The sequence below is a fragment of the Heloderma suspectum genome, chromosome 8 (assembly GCF_057233095.1).
Source record: "Heloderma suspectum isolate Gila_16-S chromosome 8, 16-S_ref, whole genome shotgun sequence".
In the NCBI taxonomy this organism is placed as follows: domain Eukaryota; kingdom Metazoa; phylum Chordata; class Lepidosauria; order Squamata; family Helodermatidae; genus Heloderma; species Heloderma suspectum.
Window position 1 is genome coordinate 3,572,877 of NC_139465.1, and position 23,576 is coordinate 3,596,452.

The 23,576-nt window shown below is 45.5% G+C and overlaps 1 protein-coding gene across 4 annotated transcripts in view; it reads left to right on the forward strand.

The window, feature by feature from the left end:
- The window catches only part of GALNS (galactosamine (N-acetyl)-6-sulfatase), a 71,525-nt gene that overhangs the window by 11,481 nt on the left and 36,468 nt on the right, over positions 1-23,576 (forward strand). For all 4 annotated transcript variants that reach the window (XR_014784701.1, XR_014784702.1, XR_014784703.1 and 1 more), the window contains exons 5-11: positions 2,170-2,313; positions 3,724-3,790; positions 3,903-4,030; positions 5,835-5,974; positions 7,622-7,725; positions 18,270-18,406; positions 22,274-22,376. Coding sequence is in view for 1 of the 4 variants with exons in the window: in XM_084812754.1 (XP_084668880.1) it covers positions 2,170-2,313; positions 3,724-3,790; positions 3,903-4,030; positions 5,835-5,974; positions 7,622-7,725; positions 18,270-18,406; positions 22,274-22,376 (823 nt within the window). In the remaining 3 variants the exon portion in view is untranslated. The remainder of the gene's footprint in view (positions 1-2,169; positions 2,314-3,723; positions 3,791-3,902; positions 4,031-5,834; positions 5,975-7,621; positions 7,726-18,269; positions 18,407-22,273; positions 22,377-23,576) is intronic.

Below are 23,576 nucleotides of genomic sequence, written 5' to 3' on the forward strand. Positions count from 1 at the left end.
TGCCTTATACGGCGTCAGACCCTTGGTTCATATAGCCCAGTGTTGTCAACACTGACTGGCAGAGGCTTCCCAGGTTTTCAGGCTGGATTCCTGGAGATGCTGGGGATTGAACCCAGGACCTTCTGCATTAAAAGCAGGGGCTCTGCCGCTGAGCTACTGCCCCACATGTGGCAACTCAGAGTTTGGGAATTGTCAGATCAGGGTGTGTTGTAAAATGGCATTACGAATTTGTGCAAAGTGTGCTGTTGTCAGGTCTGGGCCACGGGCAGCAGTCTGAGGTGAGCTCTAGGACAAAGCCAGTAGTGGGGGCCAAGGAGTAAGTCAGAACAAAAAGAGGCAGGGATTGAGGAGCAGGCCAGAAAGCAGGACCAAAGGACAATCAAAGGAGACAAGAACATGCCAGAGCTCAGAAAGTCCTTGCTGTTTGAGCAGGGCTTAATTGGGATCAGAAGCCCCCGTAAAGTCTTCCCTGTCCAGGAGGATCCAGTGACTCATCTGGCTGGGCAGGATCAGTCCAGGGCTTGACGATACTAAGCTCCCTAGGGCAGCCTTGCCCAGCATGGTACCCTCCAGATGTGTTGGACGGCAATTCCCAGCCAGCATGGCCAGTCACGGAAATTGCTGTCTAACACATCTGGCAGGCACCAGGTGGGGGAAGGCTGCCCTAAGCAGCTGCAGCAAAGTGCAGTTCAGTGACTCACCACACGGGGCAGCTGCACACAGACCCCAAGGTTCCTGGTTCGAGCCCCGGCAGCTTTGCTTGCCATTCTAGTCTGATTCAAAGTAGTCAATGGCTTGACAGATTTGTCTATTAATTTAATCTGGTGATAGTGTGTTATGCAAAATGATAGACCAATCTAAAATAGCTCATAAATGTAGCATATACATGAGTGACGTATTTAAAAATTACTTTGGGGAATAGATTCAAGGGCCAGTACAGTATCATTTATAGATAGTCCAGGGGGACCTAGATTCAGATCCACCCACCCGCTCAGTTATGAAGTGCCCTGGTTGACCTTTGGCTGGTTACATCCTTACAGCCTAGCCTATCTCACAAAAGATAAAAGGGTCAGGGGGTGACCATGCATGCTGCCCTTTGTTCCTTGGAGGCAAGGCAGGATAAAAATAGGGGCAGAATAGCACAGTCAAAGAGAAGGATTTGTCTGTTTTGGGTAATTTGTAAACAAGCTAGCAAACGTTCACTTGTGATCAAGTTGTTTGCCACCAGAAATGTAGAGCAGACCTAGGGAAGAAAGGAAACGGACCTAGAACTGTAAATTATTTATTGCTGCAAATCCAAACAGCAGACTGCCAAAGAAGAAGAAAAAAAACCCATACAGCTCAGTGGGCTGCAGGCAATGGGATGCAGCTGAGCGCTAATAAATGTAAATTCATATACCTGGGGAAAGGAAATAAACAGCACAGATACAGATTGGTTCCAAGGAGTTATCTGAAAAGCAGCGAATCTTGAACAACCTCAGAGCCATAGCAAAAAGCTAATTAAGTCTGAAGCTTACAGCACAGTACCGCTTGTGAGTGCAGGAAGCGCCTGATTGGTTAGGCCTGGATCCTGTTGTGTCGGCCTGTTTCTAGGGCCAAATGCCTCCACTAGTGTGTAAAAGTGCACCGTTGAAGAGGTAATGCAGTGCATCCTGCACTCTGCACACCCTCCTCTTGTGCTGCCCCTCCCTGACTACATAGGGAGGGTATGGTGGGCACATATGGGACCAGTGGGTGCCATGTAGGTGGCATGGCTCTGTGTGCTGAGCCAATCAAAATTCTGCACAGAAAAATCTGAATTCTCTGACGTGTGGATTGCACAAATTAAGCATCTTCGCCTATATTCCCTCATTTTACATATTCGTTCTTCTACTCCTTATGGGTATATTTGAGCAATGGAAGGTAATCTTGGCACCTGCTGTGCACAGCTGGCAGAGAGGAAGTGGCCAAGCAAGGGATGTTTGGAGGTTAGGAAGTGATGAGCCAGGAAGGCCAAAGGGGCAAACAGTCTGAATTGGTTGGCTACAGGTCTTTCATTGTCTGTTACTAAGCTGTGGGCTGTTACTTCTGTTGGCCTCCTGCAGTGTCTTTTTTGTCTAGTGCTGATGAGATGATTGATGGTCTCTGCTGAAAACCAGATTGTGTGTTTCGTCTGTTAATCTTTTCTAGGCACCTTGGTCACCGGTCCCAGTTCCATCCCTTGAGGCACGGATTTGATGAGTGGTTTGGATCCCCTAACTGCCATTTTGGACCTTATGATAACAAAGCTGTCCCAAACATCCCTGTTTATAGGGACTGGGAAATGATCGGCAGGTAGCCCCTTTTCTGTGTCATGCACGGTTTGATGCATTTTGCTTCCCTTCTGGTTTTGCTCGGCTCCTTTTACACTTCTCTGCAATAGAGCCTTAGACTCCACCCAGCTGTCCTTTCTCCCAGCAAAGCATTAAATGCTGGTGTTTCCCTTTTCGTCCTGTAAGTGGCCAGAGGGCTTTAAGTTTCTGCATCAGGCACATCCGCAGGGCTACATTTTACAGAAATGCGCCGACACGTCATTACTTACTGAGACATCCCAGGCGCCTGAGGTGAACTGATGAAAACATCACCTGATAGGCACACTGGGGGAGCTTGAAGTTCCCAGTGAGGAGCTGCCATACACAGTGAATTATGTATGAGAACTCCATTAACAACAATGAGTTTGCAGAGTTAATCATTTGGAACTTGGGAAAGCCAGCCCCCTCTTTGCTTCCTCTAGAATGGTAACTTTGGCTTAAATTCACCAGCCCATGTTACTCCCAAAAAAGTTGCTCTAGAGGCCTCTTCCTAACTTACTTTTTTCTTATATACAAATGTAAGAGGTATTTAAAAAGTGCCTCCAATTCAGCCTTCCCCAAACTGGTGCCCTCCAGATCTTTTGAACTTTACTTCCCATCAACCCCAGCCAACATTGCCAGTGGTCAGGAATCCTGGGAGTTGTAGTCCAAAAAGTCTGGGGGGCACCAGATTGGGGAAGGCTACTCTAATTGATCACCATGTGGCAAGAAATCTAGTATTTTATGTGGCATTGCCTGAACTGTGTACCCACTGTAAGAAAAAACCATCATGTGTTCAAACATGATATATTTTATCTACACAGAGATTAAACTCTGACCGAGTTCACACAATAGTGGCGTGGGTAACAAGCACGATGGCTGGATTTCCGTAATCACCCTCACCAGCACTGCTTGCCATGTTGTGCGAACCTGGTCAGCATGGCTTGTTTGAGGGGGCAGCAACCCTCAAAGAACACTTGGCAGTTGTTGGGTTATTTGGGGGTTGCTGCCCCCCAGTGAGCCATGCCACCCAGGTTCAGACGACATGGTGAGCCATGCTAGAGCGGGTAATTAGGGAAATCCGTCCAGCACACGACTGGTGTGCATGGCAGATTTAACAAGCCACCGTGGCTTGTTAGCCACACTGTAATCATGTGAACCAGGTCTCTGTATAGGAACAAGCAACTCCCAGTGAAATGAGCTACCCATAAAGCAACCCTCAGCGAAACGTCTTCCAGCAAATATGTTTGAGGCTCAACTGTTGTGTGCATACATGGGGTAGTGTCTCTTATTACACAACGGCTTGCTGCTATGTTCCCAGGGCACTAATGTGGAGCAAAGCACTTACTCCTCCATTGCCGTATACTTAAAACCATGTGGAATGTTTTTTCCAGGGCTTGTTTTTATCTTTCAGGTATTACGAAGATATAAAAATAGATCATAAGACGGGGGAAGCAAACCTAACGCAAATGTACTTACAGGTACAGTTTACTCTGACAAAAGGTTTTAAAAACCCACAGCCCTTTTCTGCAGCTGCTTGTATGTATGCAGCATGAGGGCCACGTTTGAAGGTAGTTCTCTTGTCATTTCCAGGAAGCCCTTGATTTCATTAGCACACAGCAAGCAAGCAAGCAGCCGTTCTTTCTGTATTGGGCAATCGATGCCACTCATGCGCCTGTGTATGCTTCCAGGGAGTTCTTGGGCACTAGCCAACGAGGGCTGTAAGTTGCTTTGAGCCAAAGTATCATCTCCCCCACCCCTCCTCGCTGTACTAGAAGAAAATCCAAGAGCAGTGGTTATTGCCCTGAAACAACTGAGATCTCTACTTAAAATTTAAAAGTGTTTGTGTATTTAACATGACAGAGTAGTGGTTGCTTGAGAGGATTCAGCCTAGGCTGAAGATTAACACGTCTCTTACAATCTAAAATAAAGGTCTTGCTGAGGGAAATAAAAAATGTTGGTGCCTGGGCAGGGCCAACGTCAGGCGTGGGCATGGCCAGGCACCTGCCGAGGGCCCACACCCTGGCAGGGGCACTCTGATGAGTGCCCCTCGTAATTGCTGCATTGCAGCCTGCCTGTCCACCTGCCTCTCACCCTGACTTAGACCACAGAGGTGGTGGGAAGGAGGAGCAGTAAATGCCACGGCCTAGTTGCTCGCTTGCAGGCAAGCAAGCGGCAGCCATGATGGGAAAGAGGATGAGGTGCCAGAGCAGCTGGAGACAATGGCAGTGAGAAGGGAGACTCCCTGTGGGAGGGGCCCATTGAAGGTGCCTTGCCCAACGGCCCTCAGAAACCTGGAGCTGGCACTGTACCTGGGTGAGGTCTGAGGTGGAGCCCACAGCAGGTCTGTGGGAGGAGCCAAGCACAAATGCAATCCGTTCACCCAAGGTGTACAGCAAAAAGAAAATCCTGATATTTCCCTTGCGCTTTTTAAATGCTGTGTGTGCCCCACCCCACCTTTTTTCATCTGTGGGTGTTTGCAGCATGACCTCTCTTCTTCCCATCACACGCTCCCATGTCTTTTCTCAGCTTGAAATGGGGAGCACTGTTATGCTGAGTGAAGATGACCTGTCTGGTCTGCAGTGAGCGATGAGAGGTTGCCGCCACCTCTTAATAAGGCTACCACTTGGAGCTGTGGCAAGGCCTAGCTTAATTGGGATCTGACTTCCAAAAGGCCCCTCAGCCCAGATGTGTGTCACTTTCTGGAGATGAGCAGCCTCCCTTTGGGTATGGGCTACTCTTGCTGTTGGGTTTTCAGCTTCTCTAGGAGCATACCCCACTTGGGTTTCTCTGGTATCAAATGTCCATTCAGACATACTAAGCCTGTTTCAGCCAAAACAACAAAGGGTCTCATGGCACCTTAAATCTATCAGATTTGTTGTGGCATAACACCTCATTCATCTGACAAAATGGGCTCTGTCAATGGGGTAAGTGTAAATAGCTGCAGTCCTACTCATACTTACCCAGGGGTTAGCCCCTTTGAACACTGTGGGACTTCTGAGTTGAACATGTTTTGGATTGCACTCATAATATGTTTAAGGTGCCACAAAACTCTGTGTTTTAAGAGCTGTAAGCTCTGTAAACACTTAGTGCCAAAACCGGTGTGGAGAATAACTTATTTCCCTTTCCAGTGCCAGTATTAATGCAGTATATTCAAACTTTAGTATCCTGTTACGGCATTTCTTTTGTAAATGAAATACTGCTGTTGAGCTCTTGCTGTTTTTATAATTTTTTGGAACTGTCTGGGTTATGAAATAGGGTTGTTTTTTATAATGTGTTTGTTTTCTTTTATTATTTTCTTGTAAATTTCACGCCCTTTTGGTTGCTAAAAGACTGATACTAGGATACTGGAAAGATAAAAGCATGCTGCCTATAATGCAGTGGATTGAAGACTTCTTGTAAATGTTTATATATAAATAAATGTGACTGACTTATATTCCAAAAGTTGACAAGTGTTAGGCATCCCACCTATACACGCACACTCTCTCGTTGACTGCTTTGTAATTTGGTCTCTCTGGCTCTCAGGTATGGTGATGCAGTGCGAGAAATTGACTACAGCATTGGGAAAATACTGAGTCACCTTCAAAAACTGAGCATAAGCGAGAACACCTTTGTGTTTTTCACATCTGACAATGGTGCAGCCCTCATTTCAGCTCCTGAACAAGGTCAGTTTTCCTGGTGCAGAATTTGTTAGATTTGGGATGGAGAATTTGAAGCTTCGTTAACTTATGGTACAAATTCAGAAGGCCTTATTGTTTGTGAATACAGATTTCCAGAGGGTTCCTGTTGTTTCTGGTTGAATTAACTGTGTGGCAGAATTCTGCATTTCCACACTTGCCTTGGTGATGGTAAATGTACTGATTGTTCCTAAGAGCTAATGGATAAAAAAATAGTCTGCTGACATCCCAACACACATAAGCCTCCAATCTGTGACTTCTCCCTAGTATGTCTCAATAAATGCAAAGGATCTTACAAGGACATCCCCTGAACTCTTCTGAAAAGCTGCTAAGATGACAGTTCTCTTGGACTTTCAGGTTTGCTTTGTTTCACAGGTTTTTGCTTTTTATGTCCTTTGGGCACAGTCACTGTGTATTCATCACTGTATTGTGTATATCACTGTATGCCCCCTGTATTTTGTCCACACACACCCCAACTCAGGGCCAGCCAACTCAGAGCCTGATTGTGGGGGCACGGAGGACTGAAAGGATTGCCTGCATTCTAATCCTAGTCAAGTCATCTGCTCTTTTTGTGACCTTGGGCAAGTTCTGACTTTCCACAGTTCAGCTGTGAAGCAGGGGCCTCTGCTAACCATCTGCCGCCTTAGAACAGTACGCCGTTTCTAGTGAGAACTTTCATTTTGAGAGACAGGGAAATTTCCCTGTCACTGCTCAGCTTGTTCCTCCTTTTATTCAAGTCACAGTTAATGGCGGTGTGCATGGATTGAAGTGAACATTTGATGTGTTTCTTTGGAAATTATTTTGGACATTGGTTAACCAACCCACTTTATGGGAGTTGGGCCCTGATTTTACCTAATGATCTCTCTTACAAGAGAAGAAGGAAAGGGGGGGGGGGCTCAGCACCACCATGCCTTTCCCCTCCAGATTAGCCCTGATGGAATGTGGCCGTTGACGGGATAATTGTTCCCCGCCCCAGCTTTATTGGCTTCAGCAAGTTACTGTTTCTCATCCTCCTTTCTCCACCTGTAAAAATGTGGTGGTGGTGATGGCGGGTCTATCTTCTGGAACGCTTGAGATGATGTTAAAGTTTGTAGGGTCCTTTGTAGACTAAAAGGCCAGTCTTCAGCTAGATGTAAAACTTGTCGCTATTGAAATCCAGTCTTAAGAAACAAATGACCACCAAGGGTGGGATCCAGATTTCCGCTGGATGAACTTTGCTGGCAGAAGTGAACTTCTCTGCCCCCTCCTTCCCACAGCAGCCCATTCAGCCCTTGAAAATGCTGCACAGAGAGTCAGAAAATCCCCCCAAATCAGACAGAGGGACTGTCCATCAGCGGAGCACTTCCTCTCATGGAAGGTTCCTGGATCCAACCCCAAGTGTACAGTGTAATATTGATGATTTAATGACATCACACCAGTATCACAGTTTAGTATGCTACTGCAAAAGTCTAAGATGGAGCTATAAATATGCAAGTTATGATGGTGATGGGCATTGTTTAAAGGACTTGAACAAAAACCAAGTTGACTGTGTCCTTTTGGAATGGGTTAATTGTACCCTTTTTTTTTGTTTTAGTTTTTCTTAGTTCTTATTCCTGTCTCCCCTACCCAGAGATCTTCTGTTTTCTTTTTCTCTAGGAGGTAGCAATGGCCCTTTCCTGTGCGGCAAGCAGACTACCTTTGAAGGTGGCATGAGAGAACCAGCAATTGCTTGGTGGCCAGGACATGTAGCTGCTGGGCAGGTGAGAATCTGGAATTAAATATCTTCTTTACAGTCTACTTGGAAAGTTTCCTTTAATGAATTCCAGTGGGCTTTGGGTCAGAGCTTTAATATACTCCATTTGAGAGCTGTCTGTGGAATATGTGTGACAGAAACCAGAAAGCTTATTGGTTGATGTCTTTGATACTTGTGGGGCAGTTGAACTGCATTATTGCAGTTCTGACATCTCATGCACATGACCTGATTATTAAGAAGGGCTTTGAGTGTGGCCCAGGAGTGTGATCTCTCTCTCCAAATTCTAAGTTAGTTAATTAGTTAATTCACATACTCCAGTGAAGTATCCTGGTTTCCTTCCGCTTGCCAAACCAACGAAAGGGGGACAAACAACCCACCACCACAAATATCCACTTCCATCTCTAGCAATGGGCCACTTGGGAGACCAGGGCTCAGAGTGACAATAAGACCTTCCAGCCACTCCTGCTGTCTGGATGAATCCACCAAAACTAGTCCAAACAAATGTTTGTCCAGCCTCTGCTGTTAGAGATTTTGATGATGAGAATTCTGCTGTTAGTTAGTGAGTTCATATGTTTGGTACCATCCATGTACATGGCATTTTCTTCAGAATGAGTAGATGGGTCCCTTCCCTATGAGGCTTACATGCTAGGAAACAACACCAGGAAAGGGAAGAAAATGGAGGATGGGAGTAAACAGGGTGAGATCATGAGATTATTGGAGTTGCAGTAATCATGTCAATCTTCCACCCCCGTTACAGTTAGAAAGGGACTCCTCCTCCCCTACCTAAACATCTTTAATAGCAGTCAAGCCTGTTTTGTTTTTCCTTGTGTACACAGGGCACAAGCCATTTGGGGCTTTCATAGATTACAACTAGCAACTGCAGTTCTCCCCCACAAGACTGTAGAAAGCCAGTACAAATACTGCCATACCATTACATTTAAGCTCCTGTCAGAGGAACACTACTGTATTCTATACCAGCTGCAGCCTCAGCCTTCCAGGGCAGCCCCATATAAAGCTAATCATTGTCATCATGAAATCACTATGCAAATTTTTTAAAGTGTGGAAAGCACTTCATATGCAATATTATCAAGTTGTACATTTTAACAACTCTGTAAAGTAAGTCACTGCCATCATTCCTCATACTGCAGATGGGGGTGGGTGGAGGCCACCACGGGCTATACTTCCTGGAAGATGGGCTGTTGGCTAGGGATGGGTTGCACCTCACAAAGGCTGGGAAGAATGTGTTTGGCCACAGCATGAAGAACTTCATCAGGAGGGCTTTAAACTGAATCCTACGGGGAAGGGAGATGTAATGTTGGGGGTAACAATGGACGTAGGCGCATGCACTGCAATGGAGAGAACAGCGCTGATAGCGCCCAATAATAGTCTTCAGACACATGTAGGAAGAAAGCCAGACTATGAAGCACATGGTCTTCGATGTCTATATACTAATGCCCAGAGTATGGGAAACAAACAGAACGAACTTGAACTCTTAATACAGGAGGGAAATTATGACTTGATAGGTATAACTGAGACTTGGTGGGATGACTCTCATGACTGGAATACAGCAGTTGAAAGATATAACTTGTTCAAAAAGAACAGGAGGAACAGAAAGGGAGGCGGGGTTGCACTGTATGTGAAAAATACATATCTCTGCACAGAAATACAGGAGGAGGAGCTTGGTAGCCCCATCGAGAGCATCTGGGTTGAAATAAATGGAGCAAAGAATAAAAGGAACCTGGTGGTCGGAGTCTACTACCGGCCACCCAATCAAGGAGAAGCCAAGGATGAAACTTTTGAAAAGCAAATAGCCAATGTTTTAAGGAAGCATGATGTAGTAGTAATGGGGGACTTCAATTTCCCCGATATTTGTTGGGAGACAAATTCTGCAAAACATGGCCCCTCCAGGAAATTCCTGACTTGTGTGGCGGATAACTTCCTCCTACAGAAAGTAGAGGAAGGAACTAGAGGATCGGCTATCCTTGACTTGATCCTAACCAACAGAGATGACTTAGTGGATAAAGTAGCAGTTACAGGAACTCTGGGGGAAAGCGACCATGTTGTACTTGAGTTCTTGGTTCTAAGGGAAGCAAAAGCCGAGTGTACTCAAACGCGTACCCTGGATTTTAGGAAAGCTGATTTTAATAAACTCAGAACAATGATCAGTAAGGTCCCATGGCAAACAATGCTAGCGAGAAAAGGAGTCCAAGATGGGTGGGAACTTTTAAAAAAGGAAACTCTCAAGGCACAATCACAAACAATTCCAACAAGAAGAAAAGGTGGAAGACAACAGAAGAAGCCAATGTGGCTTCACAAAAAGCTTAGGGATGACCTGAAAACAAAAAAGGACACATATAGGAAGTGGAAAGAAGGCCAAGTAACAAAGGAAGAGTACAGGCAGGTAGCGCAGAATTGCAGGGATGGCGTCAGGAAGGCTAAAGCGGAGAACGAGGTGAGGTTAGCGAGGGATGCTAAAAACAACAAAAAGGCTTTCTTCAGCTACGTGCATAGTAAAAGGCAGAGGAAAGAAATGGTTGTTCAGCTATTAAATAAGGATGGCAAAATGATAACAGATGACAAAGAAAAGGCAGAGGTGCTCAATTCCTACTTTGGCTCAGTCTTCTCCCAAAAGAGGGTCTATGACCCCCCTGGCAAAGGCGAAGTACAGGCTGAAGGGGCAGGATTGCAGCTTGAGATCGACAGGCATATGGTCAAGGAACACCTCATTACTTTGAATGAGTTCAAATCTCCAGGGCCAGATGAACTGCATCCTAGAGTCATAAAGGAACTGGCAGAAGAACTCTCAGAACCGCTGTCTATTCTCTTTGAGAAATCATGGAGGACCGGGGAAGTGCCAGATGACTGGAGGAGGGCTAACGTTGTCCCTATCTTCAAAAAGGGTAAAAAGGAGGAACCTGGGAACTACAGACCAGTCAGTCTGACATCAATCCCTGGAAAAATTCTGGAGCAGATCATAAAGCAATCCATCTGGAAGCACCTTGACAACAATGCCGTGATTACTCGAAGCCAACATGGATTTGTCAAAAACAAGTCCTGCCAGACAAATCTGATCTCATTTTTTGATCAAGTCACCTCCCTTGTAGACCATGGGAATGCTGTAGACATCATATACCTCGACTTCAGCAAAGCTTTCGACAAAGTGCCCCATGATATCCTGATGAGCAAACTAGCTCGAAGTGGGCTAGATGAAACAACGATCATGTGGATCCACAGTTGGCTACAGAATCGGACTCAAAGAGTGCTTATCAATGGGACCTTCTCAAGCTGGGGAGAGGTAACGAGTGGGGTACCGCAGGGCTCGGTCCTGGGCCCAGTGCTCTTCAACATTTTTATTAATGACTTGGAGGAGGAGGTGCAGGGAATGCTGATCAAATTTGCAGATGACACAAAATTGGGAGGGATAGCTAATACGTTGGAAGACAGAAACAAAATTCAAAGTGATCTGGATAGACTGGAGTGCTGGGCAGAAAACAACAGAATGGCATTTAATAGGGACAAATGCCAAGTTCTGCACCTAGGAAAAAGAAACCAAATGCACAGTTACAAGATGGGGGATACGTGGCTCAACCACACTACGAGCGAGAAGGATCTTGGAATTGTCGTCGATCACAAGCTGAATATGAGCCAACAATGTGATGTGGCTGCAAAAAAGGCCAATGCTATTTTGGGCTGCATTAATAGAAGCATCGCTTCCAAATCCCGGGAAGTACTAGTTCCCCTCTACTCAGCACTGGTTAGGCCTCATCTGGAGTACTGTGTCCAGTTCTGGGCACCACACTTTAAGAAGGATGCAGACAAGCTGGAGAGGGTTCAAAGGAGGGCAACAAAGATGATCAGGGGACTGGAAACAAAGCCCTATGAAGAGAGACTGAAAGAACTGGGCATGTTTAGCCTTGAGAAGAGAAGACTGAGGGGAGATATGATAGCACTCTTCAAGTACTTGAAAGGTTGTCACAGAGAAGAAGGCCAGGATCTCTTCTTGATCATCCCAGAGTGCAGGACACGGAATAATGGGCTCAAGTTACAGGAAGCCAGATTCCGGCTGAACATCAGGAAAAACTTCCTGAGTGTCAGAGCAATACGGCAATGGAACCAATTACCTGGGGAGGTGGTGGGCTCTCCCACACTGGAGGCCTTTAAGACGAGGCTGGACAGCCATTTGTCAGGGATGCTCTGACTTGGATTCCTGCATTGAGCAGGGGGTTGGACTCGATGGCCTTGTAGGCCCCTTCCAACCCTACTATTCTATGATTCTATGATTCTATGAGGCGGGGGCTGGCTGAGAGACTGAGAGAGAGAGGCTTGCCTAAGGCCTTCATGAACAATCATTGTCAAGTAGAGTTGCTGGTACCCAACCCCGGTCCTTGGGATACAGTGATTATGGCTTCAGACAAAGCTGTGAGAACCAAACCTCCATGCCACCTGTCTCCCAGATTGCTTTGATAGCCTAGCCTTCACAGTTAACTCTAATAAGCACATGACGCACCAGTCTTCTTAGGCTTTGAATGTAGAGTATATGTGCTCGCTGCTACTGCTCCTCCTCCTCTTCTTCCATAGCATGGCTTAGATTCCTGCCCCCAAAGGGCTCATAGTCAAAGCTGTCTATAGCTGCACAGCGCTAGGTTCATAGCTGGTGCTCTAAATTATAATGCCCTGCATCAGTAAAGCAGCCCAGGCTTGACATCTTACAGCAGGGGGAGGGACCTCTTTCAGCCCAAGGGCAGAATAAAATTTCAGAGAATCTCTCGGGGTCTGCATTTGGGGGCGGGGGAGGCAAAAGGGGCAGGGCCAAAGTACCAAAAACAGCAGCATATATTAGCTTAAAGCCCTTACTGCCAGTAACTCAGCCATAGGAGAGGCAGTTCAACTTTTAGAGTGGGGAAAAAACATGCAAAAGCCAGGAAGCCACCAAATGGTCAGTGGTGGGGGAAAGGGGCTTGGCCATCTGGAGAACTCTGGAGGGCCAGATTGGGACCCCAGGTGGGCTGGATTTGGCCCACAGGCCTGAGGTCCCCCACCGCTATCCTATAGCATCCAACAGCTTGAACTGGGCAGGTGTGGACTGGGCTTTTGTTACTGTTTTTCTCAGTTTGTGTTTCAGTACCTGTTGTGTTGATGGGTGATGGGGTGTCTCAGTATCAGGACATGGCTGTTTCCCTGCTGCATGTGGACAAGAGAGAGAATCTTAGCTCTGAAATAACCAGCAGATAGCTCTCCTCAGGTGGCCACACCTGTGTGTGCAAGAAATCATCACAGTACTCATTAGTGGCAAACACAATCAAAGTCTACGGGAGGCAGGCTCCTTAGTAAATAATGAGTGTTTTCTCTTCTTTGTCGATGTCTTCATTCCAGAGAGAAGGGGCTATTCAGGATCTGGACTCTTTATGAATCCTTTGTGCTCTTGGACAAAGACAACATTTAGTTTCTAATTTACATCCCCTTTCAAGGGTTTTTAATTAAATACAGAAGAAGACATTGTATGAATAACACGTTGTTAAAGGGAGGGATGCTGCCAGATAGTTAAAACGCAACATACCATGGAGGGATGGTTTTTTGGTTTATCATTGTTAATGAGTATTGCACACAGTAATGTGCAGTGCTCTTCAAAATCTTGAACATGACCCCTTTTGGTTTCTGTTCAGACTCTTCCTTGTGAATTCTTTGCAAGCACAGAGATGTTGTTTCTAGATGGTGGATGAAAGCAGTACTCGTACTTAGCAGGGTAAAATGGAGGAATTCAAGTGGTCGCAAGATTCTGTAGACTTATCAGTCAGCTCTTCCGAACCTCTTCAACTGTCCCTTCGGGCCTCAGCCCCTTCATCCTGGGCAGTTGGTTTCCTTTTTGGGATCACACACCTTTAGAGATAAAAACTGCATCCTCTTGCGCATCCTGTTTGATTACGTGGAGGCTCTTGTTTTTGAATAAACCCAGAATGATGGATGTTGACCCTTCTTTCCTCCTTGCTTTCAAGAACTCTGTGCTCTGATGTCCCACAGTCTCCTTGCTGCAAGTGAGAAGGAAAGAGCTGCTTTGGGTGTCATGGCTTCCTAAAGTTCTGCCGTATGCATGATTCACTCCATGCTTTTTTAGTTCTCTCTGCATTCTTTCTCTCTTATTAAGGTCTGTTCTGTCATCTATTTACTGTGCCCTCTTCTCCCGCAATTTTGGCGGAACACATTTAGAGCTTTTAGCTACATATCTGCATCACTTCATTCACTCTTCACTTTGAGTCGGCGCCTAGTTGAAACCGATGTAACTCACAGCTGATCTGCATAATCGGCATTGGAAACACCTAGGGATTGGTACAGGTGTTCCTGGAAGTTGTTTGCATGGGTGGTTTTTTCTCTCTTTGAAGAGGGGCAAATGTTCCTTTTCACTGAAATTTAATGGGTCACAAAAATCCTCAGTTAACCCTGTACTCTGCCATTGCAGCTGGTGCCAAGCAGGAGCTAATCTGATCAGGTCCCCCTCCAACCGCCCCCCCCCCCCCGGCTGCCTTTAACTTTTGCACCTCAACAAAAGGTTCTGTCTCATTACCTAGGCAAAACTTTTCTGCCTGTTTTTCTTTACTTTGGCTATTATTATTTTATTATGGAGCCGTCCATGTGCATGGTCTTTTACAAAGAGCAAGCAGGCAGGTCCCTGCTCCAAGGGGCTTCCAATCTAGAAAGAGATACAGAGGGAGAGGGTTATGCCAAAGTCTTCATGGGAAAAGGCTGCTATCCAACATGGCTTAGGTATATTTAGTTTCACTTAAGTGGGCTTAAGTATATATCTCTCTTTCTTTCTCTTGGATTGTGGCCTTGGTCGTGAACTCTTTCTTGCCCAAATGAATGCTCTCTGAGCAGATATTTCACCATATGACAATCTGTGAAGCTGGCAGGCAAGCAGGTCCCCCTCCTGTGAAGCTGCAGGGCTTTATCATAATCCTGTGGGGTGTTGTGTTTCTATTAGAATTGGAGCAGTGAGTTCTCTGAATCAAAGGAAACCCAACTGATATGTGCTGTTTAAGTGTGCAGCCTGCAAATTTGGGTATATATTTGCAGTCTGCACACAATGCAGAACTTAAATAGCATATATCAGTTGGTTATCCAGCAGCAACTATCCAGCAGATACTAACACAGTAAAGAGCAAAAGAAGAGAGGGGATGTAGTGCCTAGCCGTGAGAGGGCACTAGCAGTCTTGTACCTTGGAAACTCTTGAAAGCTCTTTCCAAGATGACATTTGAGTTTTTTTACAGATGGTTCACACATTCAGGCATGAGGGCTAGAAACATTGCATCTTATTCAAGTAAAACCAGAGGTTCTCAGAAAGCCAATACACATGGCAAGGTTAGAGTGTGTGCACTTGGAGTAGATGTGTGGAACTGTCAGGGTGGAAACAGCCCATAGAGCCCCAGAGCAGTTCTGATTCTGAGGAGGAACAGCAATCCGTGGGAGAGGAGCTTGCTCATCTCTCACAAGCACAGCAGCTGGCAGAGATTCCTCCTGCCAGCATTCCTGGGATAGATAGTGACCCTGGCAGTGAGAGAGCGCTGGAGGGGGGCTTGCTGGACGCTCGGTGCAGACGCAGGGAGCGACGACAGATGGAGGGCGTTGTGCTCATTTGGCGCGCAAACAACGGTCGCATCCCAAGGACCCAAGGGTAAGAGGGAGGATCTCTCCATAGCCCATAAGTTCAGAGTCTTCCCACGGTTCTCCTTCAAACGGGGACCAACTGCCTTACCTGGAGCTTAGGCTACTCTGCTATCTACCCCAGTGCAGTTCCTTGCTTAGTCGCTAGTGACTAGTATCTGTAAGAGTCATAAAGTAATAAAGGAATAAAGCCTTGGAAAGAATCCTCGTCGTCTGTGTCCTGAGTTGGCTATTGGAGGGGACTGCAAGAGGCAGCTAGGGCGCTCCTGACAGGAACATGCTCATTATACCCATGTAGTCAAACTGAAGCAAATATAGAACAAAAAGCATAAAGAAAAATCATATAGCAGAGCTGGAATGAGAGATATTGTTTTGGGGTCAATCCTGGAGGTGGTTTTACTGAACCACAGTTATTCTCCTGCTGCTCTTTGTATCAGTTTTCATAGTTTTTTGACCCCACCCCTTTAGGTTGTTGAGTGTAAATAACATAAACAAGCAACCCTTGCTGGATGTCTCCCACCCCCCAATCCCCCAACAAGTCTTGGTTGAATTTTCCAGGTGAATTCATACCCAGTCAACAAACTTTAAAGATTTTCACATGCTGCCTTCTAGAAGAATCCAGCTGCCAGGAATGGATATTCTGCTGCTTTTTGAATCCTCCTTTTGCTCCATGTCCCCTCCTTTTCTCCCCCACCCCTCTTCCCACCTCCCTGGTTCTGCTCCCTGAAGGAGAAAAGAACATATCAACCCAAAGACAGCACTGCAACCTTTTCTTCACTATCTCCCACAGGGCACAAATTGAAATTGAATTAGACAGGGATATCAGGTCTGCTTGCTGTGATAAATGTAAAAGGATTTTATTTAAAAACACCCTGACATTTGTTCACCCAGTTTCAAATATTTAGCTTTCCTCTTTTCCATTCCTGGCGGGGGCAACTTTATTAATTGTCGCCTTTGATTCAGAGTTAGAGCTTGAAAGCACTGATAACGCCGGCGCTGGCTATTTCTTCTCGCAGTGTGGCCCAAAGCAAAAAGGATTTCATTTTCTTAAAGACATTCTGTGTATGCTGAGAGTTTATATATATATATATGCATACAAAAATAATTATATATATATATATATATATATATATATACCCTCTTCTTTAACGTGCGTAATGCCGGCTGTTCCTTGCTGATATGGAAAATATCTGATCTTGCGCCTCTGTTTTTCATTATTTATTTTTCACTGGGCTGTTAGTCTCTGGAATATTCCCCCCCACCCACTCTGGTCTTCTTATGGGAATGGCAAGTCAAATGAAAGAGTGCTGTCGACACAAGAAAATGCTAAAAAAAAAATCCCAGTTTCTCCTCTGAAAATACTTCAAAGTTTATATATAAATAGTAACCTCCTCCTACTCCCCCCCCTTCTCCTCTCCAATGTGGTGCTGCAGATAAATCCAAGTGGATGTAACATTGACGTTTAATTTCTTTTAAGAAGTTTTCTCTCCTTTACACAGAGAACAGCGTGTGAGGACAGGGATGTAATTGGCCATTTAATGTGAGCCATCCACTCCAGGCCTTGCTTAATAACAAGGGGCCAAGTACAAGGAAGTCACTGGCAGCCCCACACTGGCCTGCCTGATACTGCAGGAATCAAACGCTCTTAGAATTTACCCACATGTTCTGTTGAAAGTGACCTTAAGCCATTCCTCCCACCCCACCCCCAAAGTGTGCGACATGGCTTAGAGAACTTGTCACACTGTCCACAAGATCCACGCCACATCCCAAAAGTTTCAAATCCAGATGCTGGTCTGGAGCTTTGGGGGAGGGGGATTTTGCTGCTTCCCCAACATTATTTAGCTCTGCTGGTGGTCCTGGCAACAGCACCCAAGCTTCTTTAGGTCTAAGACCCCAAGCCCATATAGAGGGCATGGAGGTGGCAGGATCAGCCTCCCTCTCCCAAGCTTGGGGTGCCAAGAAGCTTGGCACATAATCTGGCTCTACAAAAGCAGATCCTTTGGGGGACAGGCTGCAGCTCAGTGGTAGAGCCCCTGCGTTGCATTCAGAAGCTCTCCAGGTAGGGCTGGGAAAGAATCCTGCCTGAAACCCTCGAGAACTGCTTCCAGTCAGTGTCGGTCAAGGGTTGGCAGCATGGTGCCCACATGCACCAGCGTGCCCTGGATACCTTTCTTAGTGCCCACCAAGGAGTGTATATAGATAGGAGAATGGAATGACGTGTGTTTATGCCTGTATGTATGTGCAGGATACATGTACTTTGTGCGTGCGTGCGTGGATGGACAGTGGTGAGTGGTGTTGGTGTGTATGTATGGCTGGGTGGAGAGAGAGTGTGTATGTTGTGGTGATCCCGAGTGAAAGAAGAAAAGAGATGGCAGGGGGGGGGGATGAGTTAGCTGGCAGAGCAGGCAGAGAGAAAAAGAGTTTTCCTTCTATGAAATGGGTTTCTGTTGGTGGTGAGAACTGTGGGTTCCAAGGCGTCGCTTAGTGGGCTGGGGCTCAGACCCCACCTCTGCCTTCTGCTCAGTCTTTTGGACAGGTTGCTTGTCCTTTGTGACTAGCCATACTTCCCATGGCAGCCCTTTTGTGCTGGTGCCCAGGACAGTTTCTCAGATTGCCAAATGTGCCCAGGGCCCCTGAGGTAGTTGATACTGAGCTAGATGAGCCAAGGGTCTGACTTGGCATAAGGCAGCTTCCAGTGTTCCTGAGTAAGAGCTTTTCACCAGACTCTGCCGAGAATCCAGAATCAACTCAGACTGCATGTCTTGAAAGGTGCTGAGCTCTTCTATAAGACCTCCTTGTTGGAAGCAGGGGTTGCTTCCGCTTGTGGTTTGTGCTGTTTTTGCCTGTGTGCGGATATGTGTCTGTGCGCAAACGCTCTTGTCTTGTCAATTGCAGGTGAGTCATCAGCTGGCTAGTGTGATGGATCTCTTCACCACAAGCCTCACACTGGCAGGACTGCAGCCTCCCAGTGACAGACAGATCGACGGCATCGACCTTTTGCCTGTCATCCTGCAAGGCAAGTTAATTGACAGGTGAGTTATGAACACCACACTCGCAGCTTTCCATCTCTTGCCTCCTCCACTTATTGGCAAGGAGGAGAAACTCTTGGGTATTTTTAGAGCCTCTTATTTTAGGAATGGGTCTTTTTTCCCCCTTCTTTTCTTTTTTGAGGAGTGAGTAGCTGAGATCTAGAGCTTTTGTGAGGTTTGTTTCTGGAGCTCAAAGTATGCATCTGTTTCATTGTAACCTTGTCTGAACACTGTCTGGCCAAGTTCCTTTGCAGGACTCTTTCATTAGGAGCTATGAGGCTTAAAACAGGTGTGAATTTGTGCACAGGGATTCATTTGTATAGGGAAAAGCCTGCATACAGCAACATGTGAAGTGCAGCATGAGTTTCTTTTTTTCTTTCCATTAAGTATATGGATTGGGCAGATAGCATATTTTAATATGTTCAGTAGCTTGTAATTTTATTTCTATATTTATTTTTATCCTGCTTCTCAGCCAAAAAGGCTCCTGTAGTGGCTTGCATAATGACCCAGTTCACACTTAATGGCAGCAAATCATGGGTTAATTAACGCAAGACTTGCCAGGGTCACATACAACCTCTATTCTGAATATGCAGTCTCCAATTGGAGGTTGCTCCGTGAAGTGCAAACCTGGACACTATGGGTGAATCGTGGGTTAAACTACCCAGACTTAATTTACAATTAGTTGTTAGGTTAACTTCGTATTGTTTAACCTGTGATGAATGCATGATGTCCAGATTTGCATGTCACAGAACGGCCTCTGAGAAGGCTGATTGGAGGTTGCATATTCAAAATGGCGGAAGCATGCACCATGGCAGATCTTGGGTTAATTAATTAACCCACAATTTGCCACTATTACATGCGAATGGGCCCACTCTGAAAAAGAAGACAGCTCCTGCCCACAGGCTGACATGACAGACGAGGGGAAAGGGATGGGGAGAGTAGAGGGAAAAAACAAGTGGTCTTTCAGCAGGGCTTAAAAGAGGACTAGACAAATTCATATGGGAGGAGGACAGTGAATCCATGATAACTAGAAGGAATGGGGAGGGAAGAGGGGGGAATTAAGTCTTTCAGCAGCGCTAGTGGAATGGTCCTGCTTCCCCCTTTCATCTCCCTCAGCTCAGCCTGCTGGAATGGCTGCTGATGGTGACAGTTGAGGGAGGAGGAGCCTTCAGGGGGGCATTTCCCTGCCATTTATGGGCCTGTGACCTTCTGCTAAATGGAAAGTGGGTAAAGCCACAGTGAGAAATAGAATGCAGGATACCACCACTGTAGATCCAGAAGCTAAGTCCCTCTCACCTTCCATCCTCCAGCCACGCTACCAAAGTTGCTCCTGTCTCTTTACCAACGATGCAGTGGGGAAAGCTGCTCTTCCTTTTTGCCTTTATTGAATTCATTTTAGAGCAGTTGTGGTTTGGGAGTGATGTGGGGTGCAAATGCCCGTTGTTGCATTATTATTATTTTTTTCATTGCAGCTTGTCCCTCATGGTTGCAGTACTCCCATTTTATTCATTTTATTCTGTTTTAATCACACCTCTCTGACCACTCCATCTTGGTGTGTTTCCTATAGATAAATGCTTCCTCCTGTTGGATTTCTGGGCAGAGATGTGAAGACCGGGAAAAATTCAAGAATCCCCCCCATCCCCCCCCTTGGGAAATTGAACAGCTTTGGATTATGAAATTTCTTATAGAATTTAAGACAAAGTATTTATATATTGTTACCCAGCCTTTACTCCCTGCAAAATGATTTCTAAAAACTATGTAATAAGACCACTTTTATAGAAAGACTAGAGATGTAAAATATCTGGAAATAATGAAGCCATGATACTTTTCTAATCCTCTCTGTAAGTTTCCCAACATAGTCAGTTCTTTCAGTTCCTATTAACATTATTGATCTAAAGTATATTTAGCTTGGGGTTTGTTCTATAGAGTCCTGTAGTTCTGATGCTGTAGCAGTCATTTAATGTAGGTCTAATCCATTCAGACAATAATTACAAATTTACTGAGTTTACTTTTTAAAGTTTTAAAATATAATGATAATTTGATGAGCAAACTGAGTCATACATAAAATAACTGTATGAACAGAAAGGCTGCTTTATGTTCCTAAAGCAGCCCTCCCCAGCCTGGTGCCCTCTGGATGTTTTGGAATATAGTGCTCACCATTCCTGACCATTGGCCATGCTGCCTGAGGCTGATGGGAGCTGAAGTCCAAAATATCTTGGAGGGCACAAGGTTGGGGAAGGCTGTCTTAAAGCAACAAAGTGACTTTAGATCTGTGAAGAGTGCTACAAATAATAAGTATTGCTTGTTTTTCCATTTTTCCAAAATTTCCGATTTTTCCGAAAAAGTCCAGAAATGCGTTTTTCCCCATGGCCTCAAAATTTCTGGAAATTTTGTGCCTCTATTTCTGGATTGGGTATTTTGAACGAATACTGAATATATATTACTCCACTGTCCCTACCTCAGTGGCAGAGCACATGCTTTGTACCCAGAAGGTCCCAGTTTCACTCCCTGGCATAGCCATTTAAAATGAGGATCAGGTAGCAGGGAATGGGAAAGATCTCTGAAGCTGAGATCTGCTGCGGTCAGAAGAGACCACACAGGGTTAGATAGACTGGGCTAGTCTGACCCACTATAAGGGAGCCTCATAATTTTGATGTAGTATATAAAAAAAATGGTGGTGGGTGAGGAGGAGATGTTTTTAGGGGATTGTGAAGCAACTGGATTTTTGCAAGATAAGAAAGAACCCACTACTCCCAATGCAAAGGAATTAGCAGCAAAAAAATAGTGGATGGATGAATATGAGCAAATACATTAAAAAAAGATAAGAAAGGTTAATAATGAAAGAGTGTAAGGGGCGGGAGAACAGCCAAGATGAGAGAGATTGCAAACACCTGCTTCAAAGTAAGCAAGGGACAATGTGAGGATTATATTAGTTCCTCTCTAATTAGGTACTAAGCTTCATATACAAATCACTAGAAGTGAAGCACTGATCAGGGAAGGTCAGTGACAGGACAAGGGAAGGAGGGCAAACTATTTTCATGTTATTTTCTGAACATCCTCCTGAAATTGTGAATTAATGCAGACCTCTCCTTTTGCTTATCTACATTGTTAGCACCTGCTCACCAGTCCAATAAGAGTCTTCATTCAGTTAGCAGTTGATCTGCATTGCATGCATTGAAAACATCTGGCCATCAGTGTCAGAATGGGTAGGAAAATTCTCTCTTGCATCCTTTACACACAAGCATAGAAGGGACATTGTTTTAAAATTCTGTTCCTCTATACTTTTGTGACCCCTCCCAGGGTCATTGGTTGTGTGTGTATGCACTGTCGTTCAAAAGGCAGATGGCAAGACAATTATTTGTCTAATTAACCCAACATCACCCCTTCTGTGACCAGTTTGCCCGTGTTCAGAGCACATGTGTACATCCTGGCTTTCCATGGCCATACGTGGAAGATCTGGCCTCCTGTATCTTTTAAATCTCCATCAAACAGGTGCCTCTCTTTCTGGAGTATTTTAAGTCGTCAGGCTCTGTGTGAAATTACATGGTCTGGTAGTTCAAGGATTAACAATTGCTGGCAAGACGACTTGCATAACATTTCATTCTTGCTCATGCAACACAGGCTCTCACGTTGATGGACGCTTTAAAAAATGCTAATTGAAAACCTTGCGGCAGAGGCTATTAGAAGGCAACCTGCTTCTGACTGATAGCTGAGTTGCCAGCCAGGCTCTGTTAAAGTGTTTGTCTCCCTTATCTCTGTGGCTGCCAAAAAAAAGAAAAGAAAAAAGCAGCTTGTTTGGAAACGTTACATTTCTCATGCAGTTGTACATCTCTCTTTGTCCCTCCCTCCCTCATCCCTTCTCTCAATCAGGCCAATATTTTATTACCGGGGCAATGAGATGATGGCAGCACGGCTTGGGCTTTATAAGGCCCATTATTGGACCTGGAGCAATTCCTGGGAGCAATTCAGCCAGGTAATTGAAAACCTTTCCTTTCCTTTCCTTCCCTTCCATGGAAATACACCTCCCCACAACCCCAAAAGTGAAACATCAATCATCATAATTTCTCCTTTGCTCCATCTTCTAAATGCATAAAGAATATGCTTTTAGCCCACTGCTACCCTGATGGCCAGAAAACACTAGCCTCTAGAACAGGGGTAAGCAACTTGTGGCCTTCTAGATGTTTTGGCCTACAACTCCCATTAGCCAGTGGTGATGGATCATGAAAGCTGTAGGCCAAATGTGTCAATAGGGCCACAAGTTGCCCACTCCTGCCCTGCCTTGAGTCTGGCCCAGGGACTAGAAAGATATAGGGTGAAGGGAATGGGAACTGCAATTACTTCAAGATGATCCACGTACAAGAAACAAAACTTCAGTTCCTTGAGCCTCAGAGTGTTGTGTAAAAATCTCCACCACAACTTTCTAACTGGCTCCAGCAAAGGTGACATTTTCTCCCCTACCCCCATGTATGGAGATGACATGTCCATTCAAGCATCTTCAAAGACCTTTAGCAACTGCACCTGCACCCAGGATGCCCAGAGAAGCTACAGTGTGTAAAATGATGCAGCAGGAACCTTGGGACTCTCTGGCACCACCCTTGTCGGAATGGCCAATAGTTGCAGCACCAAATAAATCTACTTCACTTTGAAGGGTATAATCAACCTGCCAGACTCATGGCATTGCCAGTCATGAAATGCCCCAGAGTTTAGAGCTTTAGTTAAGAACAAGAAAGAACAAAATGGAGAAAAATGGCAAAAAGCAGCTTTGATCATCCAGCAAGGAGGAGTGAATCATCATTCCACTTCTGTGGAGGAATAAAATTTATCAAGCCCCCAGTTCTGTGTTCTGCTGAACAGAGGGCTCAGGACAGGGTGCTGAGCTTCCAGGGTGGGTACCACGAGACCCTCCTCTCTCTCCCCTGCTGGTTGTGGCCAGGCTTCCATCCATCTTCTGCTTCCCTCTAGCTGGGATTTGTATTCCCTGCTGTGGACTCTGTGATGTACAGGAGCCTCAACTGCCTTCCTGAACAAGCTGGCTTGGGGGTGCTGGGAGCTGTAGTCCAACATATCTGGAGGGCACCAGGTTAGAAAAGGCAGCTATGGCGATACATACACACTTTATTGCAGCACCCCATTTCTAGTGGTACCTAATGCATCGGAAGGAGGGAGGAGCGGA